Source organism: Stenella coeruleoalba, assembly GCF_951394435.1.
Source record: "Stenella coeruleoalba genome assembly, chromosome: 14".
Taxonomy (NCBI): Eukaryota; Metazoa; Chordata; class Mammalia; order Artiodactyla; family Delphinidae; genus Stenella; species Stenella coeruleoalba.
Window position 1 is genome coordinate 82,193,932 of NC_137160.1, and position 12,467 is coordinate 82,206,398.

At 42.7% G+C, this 12,467-nt stretch overlaps 1 protein-coding gene across 3 annotated transcripts in view; it reads left to right on the forward strand.

The window, feature by feature from the left end:
• The window catches only part of CFAP251 (cilia and flagella associated protein 251), a 68,518-nt gene that overhangs the window by 21,674 nt on the left and 34,377 nt on the right, over nucleotides 1-12,467 (forward strand). For all 3 annotated transcript variants that reach the window (XM_079943173.1, XM_079943174.1, XM_079943175.1), the window contains 6 exons: nucleotides 3,351-3,428; nucleotides 4,691-4,741; nucleotides 7,689-7,903; nucleotides 10,649-10,843; nucleotides 11,568-11,818; nucleotides 12,154-12,305. In XM_079943173.1, coding sequence (XP_079799299.1) covers nucleotides 3,351-3,428; nucleotides 4,691-4,741; nucleotides 7,689-7,903; nucleotides 10,649-10,843; nucleotides 11,568-11,818; nucleotides 12,154-12,305 — 942 coding nt within the window. The remainder of the gene's footprint in view (nucleotides 1-3,350; nucleotides 3,429-4,690; nucleotides 4,742-7,688; nucleotides 7,904-10,648; nucleotides 10,844-11,567; nucleotides 11,819-12,153; nucleotides 12,306-12,467) is intronic.

Genomic DNA, 12,467 nt, shown 5'->3' on the forward strand with positions numbered 1-12,467 from the left:
GGGCTTTCTCTAGTTGTGGCGAGCGGGGGCTACTCTGCATTGTGGTGCATGGGCTTCTCATCGCAGTGGCTTCTCTTGTTGCAGAGCATGGGCTCTAGGCGCGCGGGCTTCAGTAGTTGTGGCATGCGGGCTCAGTAGCTGTGGCTCGTGGGCTCTAGAGCACAGTCTCAGTAGTTGTGGCGCACGGGCTTAGTTGCTTCACGGCATGTGGGATCTTCCCGGACCAGGACTTGAACCCGTGTCCCCTGCATTGGCAGGCGGATTCTTAACCACTGTGCTACCAGGGAGGTCCTTTGTTTTTTATTCTTTATTTTTATTTATTTTTCTCCCACCCTATGCTTTATTCACTTTTTTTAATACATCTTTATTGGAGTATAATTGCTTTACAATGTTGTGTTAGTATCCCCCATCCCCTCCCTGTTGAGCCTCCCTCCCACCCTCCCTATCCCACCCCTCTAGGTCGTCGCAAAGCACTGAGCTGATCTCCCTGTGCTGTGCAGCAGCTTCCCACTAGCTATCTATTTTACATTTGGTAGTGTATATATGCCGATGCTACTCTCTCACTACGTCCCAGCTTCCCCTTCCCCCTCTGTGTTGTCAAGTCCATTGTGTACATCTACATCTTTACTCCTGCCCTGCCACTAGGTCCATCAGTACCATTTTTCTAGATTCCATATATGTGCGTTAGCATATGGTATTTGTTTTTTTCTTTCTAACTTACTTCACTCTGTATGACAGACTCTATGTCCATCCACCTCACTAAAAATAACTCAATTTCCATTTTGTGTTTTTTAAACCATTTTTTTTTCAGATCTAGAAGTTCCACTTGATTTTTTTAAAAAAATAGAGTTATCTGATTGCTGATCATCAGGGAAAGGCAAATTAAACCCCCAGTGAGATATCACCTCACACCTATCAGAATGACCACAATATAACAAATATTGGAGAGAATGTGGAGAAAAGGGAACCCTCGTGCACTGTTGGTGGGAATGTAACTTGGTGCAGCCACTGTGGAAAACAATATGGCGGTTTCCCAAAAAACTAAAAATAGAACTTCCATATGACCTAGCAATTCCACTCCTGGATATATATCTGAAAAAAAACAAAAACACTAATTCAAAAAGATACATACACCCCAGTGTTCGTAGCAGCATTATTTACAATTACCAAGATATGGAAGCAACCTAAGTGTCCATCAACAGATGAATAGATAAAGAAGATGTGGTACATATATATAATGGAATACTACTCAGCCATAAAAAACCTGGATCTCCTGGGGGTCTCTTTCTGTAGATTACTTTTCTGCCTTGTTTTTCAGTCATTTGGACATGTCTCTTGCCTATGCCTGGTTGTTTTTCATTGAATGCTAGATGTTGTGCTTTAAAAAGCATAGGAATAATTTGAGGCTCAGGTTGATAATAACTTACTCCAAGGAAGACTTACTTTCGCTTCTTAGAGGCCTTTGGCAAAGTGGTCGCCTCGGTCTAATCGGAGATTGAGGTGATTTGAGGCTGATTTTCAGCCTTTGTGAGGCCTGATCCATGCACTTGCTTTCACCAGTTCTTCACCCCACCCAGGCCTTTGTGTTGTCCTGAAATTGATCACCTGACATTGGCATTGGTAGTTTACATTCCTGAAATGAGGCAGCAGTCAACAGGCAAGGAATAGGACATGGGGTGGGAGAGGCAGGAATGGAACTTAAAAAGCATTTCTCAGAAAGCAAATACCATATGCTAACATATATATATGGATTAAAAAAAATGGTTCTGAAGAACCTAGGGGCAGGACAGGAATAAAGACGCAGATGTAGAGAATGGACTTGAGGACACGGGGAGTGGGAAGGGTAAGCTGGGACGAAGTGAGAGAGTGGCATGGACATATATACACTACCAAATGTAAAATAGATAGCTAGTGGGAAGTAGCTTCATCGCACAGGGAGATCAGCTTGGTGCTTTGTGACCACCTAGAGGGGTGAGATAGGGAGGGTGGGAGGGAGACGCAAGAGGGAGGGGATATGGGGATATATGTATGCATATCGTTGATTCACTTTGTTGTACAGCAGAAACTAACAGAACATTGTAAAGCAATTATACTCCAATAAAGATGAAAAAAAAAATCAAAGAAAAAAAAATATTTCTTGGGACTTACCTGGCAGTCCAGTGGTTAAGACTTCACCTTCCAATGCAGGGAGGGCGGGTTTGGTACCTGGTTGGGGAGCTAAGATCCCACATGCCTCAGTGCCAACAAACCAGAATGTAAAACAGAGCAATATTGTAAGAAATTCAATAAAGACTTTAAAAATGGTCCACATCCAAAAAAATCTTTAAAAAACAAACGAAGCATTTCTCCAACCCATCTCTCATCTGTCTCCTGCAGCCCTCCATGTCAGGCTGCAGCTGCCCGCCTCCCATGCATATATCATTTCAAGACTTATGCCTTGTCTCCCCAGGGATTTCTCACTTGTTACTTAGTTTCTGCATTTCAGGTTTCCTTCACTTCTATAGTGTCTGCAGGGTTGATTTTTGGGGAGGGAGCCAGGCAACCCATGCTACACACCATCTTGGCAGGAATCAGAACCCCCTTCCAATATTTTGCATTCATTCCAAGTTCCCTTGTGGCCCTGTTAAATTTAGAAATGAATACACAGCAGTCTTTGTCCAAAAGGACACAGAATAAAGGTTATTGGTGAATATACTAGTTTACTTTTGCTTGCTCCAATTTATAGATGATGAATTATAATAAATAAGACTAAATAAGAAAGGAAACACGTTTGAGACCATTAATTTTAACACTCAGTATTTAAATTATATTCCTATTGCTTAAAAAATGCCATGTCTTTTTTTTTTCTTGTTTTTTTGTTTTGTTTGTTTGTTTTTGTTATTTTGACCATGCCACGAGGCATGTGGGATCTTTTAGTTCCCTGACCAGGGACTGAACCTGTGCTCCCTGCAGTGGAAGTGTGGAGTCTTAACCACTGGACCACCAGGGCAATCCCCCATGTCTTTTCTGTTTTATATTCCTACTCAGTTATTTAATTAAAGATATTATTTAGGGCTTCCCTGATGGCGCAGTGGTTGAGAGTCTGCCTGTCGATGCAGGGGACATGGGTTCGTGCCCCGGTCTGGGAAGATCCCACGTGCCGCGGAGTGGCTGGGCCCGTGAGCCATGGCCACTGAGCCTGCGCGTCTGGAGCCTGTGCTCCGCAACAGGAGAGGCCACAACAGTGAGAGGCCCTCGTACTGCAAAAAAAAAAAAATAAAATAAAATAATTTAACTTTAACATTCAGCTTAACCAGAGAGAAACAGAAAATGTATTATAATGTAACATATTTTCATACTTTATATTTCAGAGCTACCTTACTTTTAATCCAACAAATAATAAAGAATTGGTGAGCAATAGTAAAACACAAGCAATATATTATATGTGGGTAAGTAGAAATATTTTCATTTGTTTTAAATGTATAAACAAGTATGTGTTTATTCTTTAAGTACAGATCTTTTGGTAATGTAACAATATAGTATCTACTTAGAAAGCAATAAACATATATTAAAATGTTTTGATTTAATTATAGCATTTATTTTAGTCCCATTGGAAATTAGCATATTAAATCAGAAGCAGATAATTTAAATTTCATTTAAGTTTTTAAAGTAATGTGGCAAATATTTATGTGAATATATTTAAGGTCTAAAATATATTCAAGATCAAGGGTTTTTCAAGATCTTGGACTTTATTCCCTTTCAAAAAGGAATTAACAAACAGATTGGTCATATGTATACTGACACAGGGAAAAATCATGAGATTAAAAAAATATCAAAAGTTAAACATAAAATTACCATATGACCCACCAGTTTCTAGGTATATACCCCAAAGAATTGAAAACAGGTGTTCAAACAAATACTTATGCACAAATGTTCATAGCAGCAGCATTATTCACAATAATCAAAAGGTAGAAACAAATCAAATGCCCATCAACTAATGAATGGATAAACCAAATGTGGTCTATCCATATATGGAATATTATTGAGCCATTAAAAGCAATGAAGTACAGACGCCTGCCACACCGTGGATGAACCTTTAGAACATTATGCTGAACGAAAGAAGCCAGACACAAAAAGCCACATACTCTATAATTCCATTGATATGAACTGTCCAGAATAGGTAAATTCATAGAGACAGAAATCAGAATGGTGGTTGTCAGGGGCTGGGGGGGATGGGAGGTGACTGCTTAATGGATAGAGGCCCTCCTTTGGGCTGACGAAAGTGTCCTGGAACTAGAGGGAATGATGGTTGCACAGTATTGTTAATGTACTAAATGGCACTAAATTTTACACTTTAAAAGGGTTAATGGTTAATTTTATATTAAGTGAATTTTCCTCAATAAAAAAAATGCTCAACAAAAACGCTTTGAATTGCTGATTTTCAGTGATATTCATTCCTTCAGGTATTAATTATAGCTTCAAAGCCTTATAAATGTAGAATTCAGATTTGCATTAACTACCACTTAATCACAATCATTTTTTTTCAGAATGTTTCTAGATGTCCCTAGAGACAGCAGGTTATCCTACCTGTAGAAATTGCAAAGCTCTGACGCTGTTCAGATGCATTTGTTTTGATTTTTGCTGTTATGTAGCTCTTCTTTTGGAAACCAAGTCTTTTTTTAGTAGTGATTTTTTTTTCTGTGCTTATCAGTATGAAGAGGGAGATATACTTGTTCACAGTGCCCCACTTTTAACAGAAAAAGTGAGTATGCCTGTTGTGCTTTTTTTTACGTCTGACTGTGGAGAATAAATATGTGTGTGTCAGCTTAGTCATTTTGGGCTTCTCTTTGTATGTATCTTTATATTGCAAAATAATTTGAAATTTTTACTTAGGTCCTTTACCATACTGAATGGCCAGTTAAAAATAATGGACGGATTGTTCAAAATAATATGGATAAAAATAAATGGCAGGGACTTCCCTGGTGGTCCAGTGGCTAAGACTCTGCACTCCCAATTCAAGGGACCTGGGTTCGATCCCTGGTCAGGGAACTAGATCCTGCATGCTGCAACTGAGTTTGCATGCTGCAGTTGAAGATCCTACACGCGGCAGCAAAGATCCCTCGGGCCACAACTAAAAACCAGCACAGCCAAATAAATATTTTAAAAATAGATAGATAAATAAATAAATAAATAAATGGCAAAGAAAGTTTACTACCATGAGAAAATACCCAAGAAAGTGATGATTTTTATAATGTATGTGTGCACATGACAAAAGATGAAAGTTAATTTGGGGTGAAATAAGTAAAGTAGTTGAACATGAGTGGATCCCTTTAAGCTGCTCAGTTTTCAGAGCAATAAAAATGATACTGGGTGCACTTCCCTGGCGGTCCAGTGGTTAAGACTCGGTGCTCCCAATGCAGGCAGCGTGGGTTCCAACCCTGGTGGGGGAACTAAGATCCTGAAAGACGCAGGGCCAAAAATAAGTCAATGGTTGGATAGATAGATAGGACCTTTTTTTTTTTTTTTTTTGCGGTACGTGGGCCTCTCACCACGGGGGCCTCCCCCGTTGCGGAGCACAGGCTCTGGACACGCAGGCCCAGCGGCCATGGCTCACGGGCCCAGCAGCTCTGCGGCATGTGGGATCCTCCCGGACCGGGGCATGAACCCGTGTCCCCTGCATCGGCAGGCGGACTCTCAACCACTGTGCCACCAGGGAAGCCCGATAGGACCATTTTTAAAAGATGATGTTGGGTATTTAGATGTTTCAGAGCCAGTAGAAAGGTGGTGAGCCACGTGTTGGGGGGAACGTTTTATCGTTCCTGCTTTCCTTGAGTGATTGCACCTGAGGTGGACCTTGAGTCCTGTCTCCTGCAGCAGTTTCTGCTTTTGATACTCACATAACCTGCTCTCACTGTGCAGCTGACAATGATTTTTCTGCTTCCCTTCTTCACCTTTGGTTTGACCAATAAAACTTTATTTTTCAAGAGGGCATGCCAAAAGACGATGGACACAAGGCAAGATTATCCTGTCTGCAAACTTTGCTTTTCATACATCAAAGTATCAAAAAAAAAGTACAGTCAGTTCTCATTATTTGCAGCAGTTATGTTCTGTAAGGTCTCTGTAGACCTGAATTAGCGGATGCTGAATCATTGCTCCTAGGAGAGATACAGGAATAGGCTCCTGCCAGCCTAGGGTCACAGTACTTTCACCGACTGACAGATACATGACCTTGTTTTATGTATGTTTCTGTTTAAAGACACCATATTTAATATATAATGTTGGTTCCTTAATGTTGGACTCACTAGATAGAACTCCTGTCTGAATGAGGCTTATCTAACACAGGTGTATTCTCTGTAAGGCACGTCACAGCCTTCTTGGGCTTAGGAGCACTAGACAGCATTTCAGTACCATAGTCAGGAGCCAATTTAAATACCAAAATCACCAACAAAAAGCACCAAAAAGGGCTTCCCTGGTGGCGCAGTAGTTGGTAGTCCGCCTGCCGATACAGGGGACACGGGTTCGTGCCCCGGTCCGGGAAGATCCCACATGCCGGCTGGGCACGTGAGCCATGGCCGCTGAGCCTGCGCGTCCTGAGCCTGTGCTCCGCAGTGGGAGAGGCCGCAACAGTGAGAGGCCCGTGTACCACAAAAAAAAAAAAAAAAGCACCAAAAAAATTTAGAACATCACATTAAACAGGCTAGGAAAAGGACACTTGTCTCTCGTTTGAGAGCTGAAACAAGAAGGCACAGAGTTGCCTTGTTTGACCTCAGCTGGGAATGTCACGTTTTTCACCACTTGGCACATGCACACATCTGCAAATGATTGTGAAAGTGCCACGAGGATTAACTTGGGGGCTACAAATAAATATCAGAAAGTAAGTAAATTCACAAATACCGAATCCACAAAGAATGAGGATCGGCTGCAGTTTGAAATGATAAAAATGCCTCGTGTTGAAACAGGGCTGTTCTTAGAAAGAATATGATGTCCTTGCTTGACCAATTGTGCTTCTACTGACCCTCTTGTGTTCAAATCAAAGAGGTCCACCTTAGGATCTTCTCTGCCTAAGTAGAGAGTCAGGCAGCAGACTTACTGTATCATATGACAGATCGCCGAGTTTCCTTCATGTATTCATTCAGTAAACATTCACTGAGGGTTCACTCACTGCTCTGGGTTCCTTCTATACTTCGTCTCTAAGACACTCTCTAAGAAAGATGGCCTAGTGCCTTATCCTACGTAGCACACATTTAATAAGAAGTCTTGGGGCATTTCTATGTACAGCACTTAAATTTCCACTGATGGGAAAATAATTTATGATCAAAAATAAACTGAGAGAATTGTTTTATAATGTTTTACAGCTGGAGCATGCTTTGTCCACGACAAACATTAGTTTCTTTATCAGTCTCTGAAACCTCAGTAAGAGAAGTTGAACAGATATAAACGATGATTAATCACTCCTTCATTTGCTTTAAGCAAACAGTTTAATTAAGCCAGTATATAACCCTTCACTTGCTCTTAGCAAACCTTCAGAGGTTCAGAATTGCCTGATCGTGGCAATCCATGGGGGAGGGTTTTTTTAAATGATTTTTTCTTTTTTACTTTATTTTTTTCCAACTATATTTAGGTAAAACATTATAAAACGTCGTGTTGATAAATGTTTTGTTTTATATTTACTACCAAAGGTAACTCATAACCTGTCTCTTGAAATGCAGACATTCAACAAGCTCGTGGGAAAATTTAGCCAGTCAGTCTTTCATTTGAATTTAACCCAAATACTGTCGGCGACAATGGAAGGGAAGCTGGTTGTCTGGGACATTTACCGCCCACCGCCGTCTGCCTCCACCTCTTTGGGCTTTCCCCACATCACACCTTGTAAACTGGTTCATTTGCAGAAGGAGGGTATCACTGTGCTTACTACAGTTGACAGGTACTTAATTAATTAAAAAGTAGCTATAGATGATTATAAAATTATTTTAAAACGCTTTTGGAGGTATACACGTATGTTGTATATGCATGGATTGTTTCTGGGGAGAGCCAATTAACTGGAAACACTGGCTGCCTCTGAGGAAAAGAACTGAGAGCTAGGATCAAGGATGGGGGTGGATTTACTGCTTTTTATAGTCTCATTTGTACTGATTGGTTTGCTTTTTTTAAAAAAAAGTAATGGGCATGTATTATTTTTTTTTATAGTAATTTAATATTTTATTTATTTATTTTATTTTTGGCTGCGTTGGGTCTTTGCTGCTGCGCGCAGGCTTTCTCTAGTTGCAGCGAGCGGGGGCTACTCTTCATTGCGGTGCACAGGCTTCTCATTGCGGTGGCTTCTCTTGTTACAGAGCATGGGCTCTAGAGCACACGGCCTTCAGTAGTCGTGGCACGCGGGCTTCAGTAGTTGTGGCTCGTGAGCTGTAGAGCGCAGGCTCAGTAGTTGTGGTGCACGGGCTTAGTTGCTCTGCGGCATGTGGGATCTTCCCGGACCAGGGCTCGAACCCGTGTCCCCTGTACTGGCAGGTGGCTTCTTAACCGCTGCACCACCAGGGAAGTCCCAGGCATGTATTACTTTTAACAATCCTTTTGTGTTGGTGAAACAAAAAGTAACTAATTTTTTTTCTTCTGCCCTAATTATACTTATTTTGCCCATACTTTAAACTTAAGAAAAGGACATAAATAGCTATATATTTTTTTCTGATTACAGAATAACATTTACCCCTCATGAAAAGATGAACCACAACATAACTTTATAAAGTTCCCTAACTCTTTGATTTTGAGAGGCTGCGGGAGCACATAGATGATCTAAGCCTTATGCCTTAGCCTCAGACATAAAGGGGTTCACATTGCCAGATGCATCCCTTCCTTGCCAAGTGACCTTGGACAAGGGACTTAAATGTGCTGAGCCTCCAATCTTCCATCTGTAAAGTAGGCATAACAATACTGTCCCTCCAGAGTGACTCTGTGAGGATGGCTTGCGGAATCTTAGTTCCCTGACCAGGGATTGAACCCTGGCCCCGGCAGTGAAAGCTCTGAGTCCTAACCACTGGACCGCCAGGGAATTCCCAAGCCTTGTAAAACTCTTAGCATGTCATCTGGTACAGGGGAGCTCTAGGTAAAACAGCCATTATCAGTGTGCTGGAGACGATTGCCTCGTGACAAGAACCCTGCCCACATGGTTGGAGTCACTGTGCCATCTGCTTCCCAGAAGCCCATTGCTTTCTTGACCCTTTCTTTTAATACAGAGGAACAGTGAGGTCCTGGCGTGGCTTTACAAAGACAAATGCAAATCGTCATCTTCACTCACTTGATGAGAAAAGACAGTAGTAGCATTGCAGTTGATGATGCAATCAACTTTTAATTGTTGGGGGTTAGGACCCAGGGAAGACCAGGCCTGGGTTTCCTTTTCTCCATGTTAAATAAAACCCAGCCAGGACCCCAGGCCCTTGCTGGAAAAGGTCTCAGAAAACACTTGGCTTGTTTTGCCATTTCTGTCCAGCAGAGGGCTGTGAATGACATTCTCGCCAATTACTCGGCCCACCTGCCTTGCTTATTAATCAGAAACCTCATTTAATCACTTTGTGTATATAAGAGAAAATTCATCCCACACCTCCCCCCGCCCCCCATGATTAGAATTATGTCAGAGGCTTTAAAAAAAAACAGGCTCATTTGGGATGGCTCTGAGGACTGGAAATAAAAGCTGTTTTGTCACGCAGCACTGCCTTTGGCTGTGGTGACTGGACAGGGTTTTACAATCGATTGCTCTCACAGCAGTGTCCTCCTGTATCTTGTTGCCAGCCTGCGTGATTTCAGAGGAATGGTTGATGGACTCTGTTGTCATCTGTAGTCTTACGGCAGAGGATGTAAATCACTGCCCACTGCCATTGCATGGGGCTGATCTTGCGGGGCAGGGAAGAGGAGAGCAGAGAGCATGGACTTTGCATAAGATACACCTGGATCCCTGCATAGCCTAGCCACGTGGCCCTGATAGGGTTGCCAGGTTTATGTACGTCCCAAATGTTGCATGGGGCAACTGCATTTGGGACCATGCAATATATGGGACATACTTATTCTAAAAATTTACTCATTGTTCATCTGAAATTCAAATTTAACTGGGTATCCTGCATTTTTATTTGCTAAATCTGGCAATCTGAGGCCTTGAGCCTTAAGTTTCCTAGATGTGAACTGGGATGACAGTAAAATCAGCCACATAGGGCAATATTTTTTTTTTTAATAAATTTATTTATTTGTTTTTATTTTTGGCTGTGTTGGGTCTTCGCTGCTGCGTGTGGGCTTTCTCTAGCTGCGGCGAGTGGGGGCTACTCTTCATTGTGGTGCGCGGACCTCTCACTGCAGCGGCTTCTCTTGTTGTGGAGCACAGGCTCCAGGCACGCGGGCTTCAGTAGTTGTGGCTTGCGGCCTCTCTAGAGCGCAGGTTCAGTAGTTGTGGCACATGGGCTTAGTTTCTCAGCAGCATGTGGGATCTTCCCAGAAGAGGGCTTGAACCCGTGTCCCCTGCGTTGGCAGGTGGATTCTTAACCACTGCACCACCAGGGAAGCCCAGGGCAGTATTAAGTGAAAGTTTTTACAATGCCCGGAGTCCAGGGGCTGACATATAATTAGGTGTTCAATAGATGGTACTCATTACCATTATTTAACAAACTGACGTTATTCTCCATTTCAGCTATGTTATCACAGGTGACATTCGGGGTAACATCAAGTTCTACGATCACACCCTGTCCATTGTGAACTGGTACAGCCACTTCAAACTGAGCTCCATAAGGAGCCTGTCCTTCTCAAAGACCCCGGCAACTCCTCCGACTGAAAATACAAACTATCCTCCAAACTACACTTTAAAAGGTGACCTTTTTATTGTAAGGTGAGTTGTTAATGAATCTCATCATTTGCATGGTCAAAAAGTGATGTCTCCTTTTAGTTTGTGTACAGTGGGATCTTCTTCCTATTCCTGGGATGTGAACTCGAGGGTACTGGCCTCCCTAGTCAGTCCTTTACCTGCCTTGCAGACGGATCTCCTTGGCTGGTCACAATCACTATTTAATCGATTTTTTAAGTGAAACATCATTCTCCTGTTAAGAATGTCTAGTGGTGGGAAGCTGGAAAGGGCTCTAATCTCTGTTGCCTCTGGAGTCCTTCGCTATAGGTTGGTCTCCTTTCTCGAAGCTGAGTTTGTCCTAGCGCTACAGTTAAAGGGATTTGATAGTTAATAGCCATAACATTTCAAGACAGAATTATCTGTGAGTCTGCTTAATTACCCTTGTGGTATTTGCAGGCACATCTGTATGTGTGCACCAAACTCCATATTTGCATACACAAATGAATATTTGCATGTGCAGATTAGCTAATTGTACAACTGACTGTCCATCTGCATACTTAATGACTCAATTTACATGTAGAAATGTGGGCTTTTTCACTTGCAAATGGAGGCTGTTGGGTATTGGTGGTATATTTTTGGAGATGTTGGGTTAATAATGTCACTAAATTACAGACGACAGAGGCGTTTCATGTGCAATTAGCAGCAGAATAGCTGGCGTGCCCCATTCCCTGCAAACACTGATGCTGTTGGGTCTCTCCTTGGCAAACAGGAATTTTATCATTGGAACGTCGGATGCGTCAGTGTACCACTTAACAGCAGATGGGACCAAACTTGAGAAGTTATTTGTAGAGCCCAAGGATGCCATTTGTGCCATCTCCTGCCACCCGTACCAACCCCTCATTGCCATCGGGAGTTTCTGTGGGATGATCAAAGTGTGGGATTATGAACAGAAAAAATACCTCTTCAGCAGGATCTTTGAGAAGGGGCTTGGAGTCCAGAGTCTGACCTACAACCCTGAAGGTATTTTCATTTTGTCAGCCTGTCTTAGGTTTTAAACTGAAAACAGATCCAAATAGCTAATCCCTTGGCTGTCACAGCTCCAGGAAGGTTACCTTGACCCTCTCCCCGCACCAGGCCAGATGGGACGCCTTCTCCCCCTGGACGCTGCAGAGCTCTGTACCGCCTGGTCTCATCCCACAATGCCATGCTTTCCAGTTTACTTCTCCTTCTCAGGACCTTGTCTGTCGTGTTCGTTGGGGTCTCCTTGGCACGTAGAACAAGGTCTGGCGTGGAGTCGATATTTCTTGAGTGAATGAAGTCCTTTTCGATCATTGTTCTCTGGCTTGTGATTTCAGGAGCTCTCCTCGGAGCTGGCTTCACAGAAGGGACCGTTTACATTCTTGATGCAATGTCCTTAGAAAGTGAAACCCCAGAGCCTTTCAAATATTCCAGAACCAGTGTGACTCACGTCAGCTTCTCCCATGACTCCCAGTATATGGCGACCGCTGTGAGTATTTTCACTGAGTGCTGTCCAGGGGCTCAGCAACCTTAGTTAAAGCCACAAGGGGGAGGGGCTGGGAGTTAGCGGGGATGGGGAGTAGCTGCTAGAGGGTACAGGTTTCTTTTGGAGGTGATGAAAGTGTTCTAAAACTGTGATGATGGATGCACA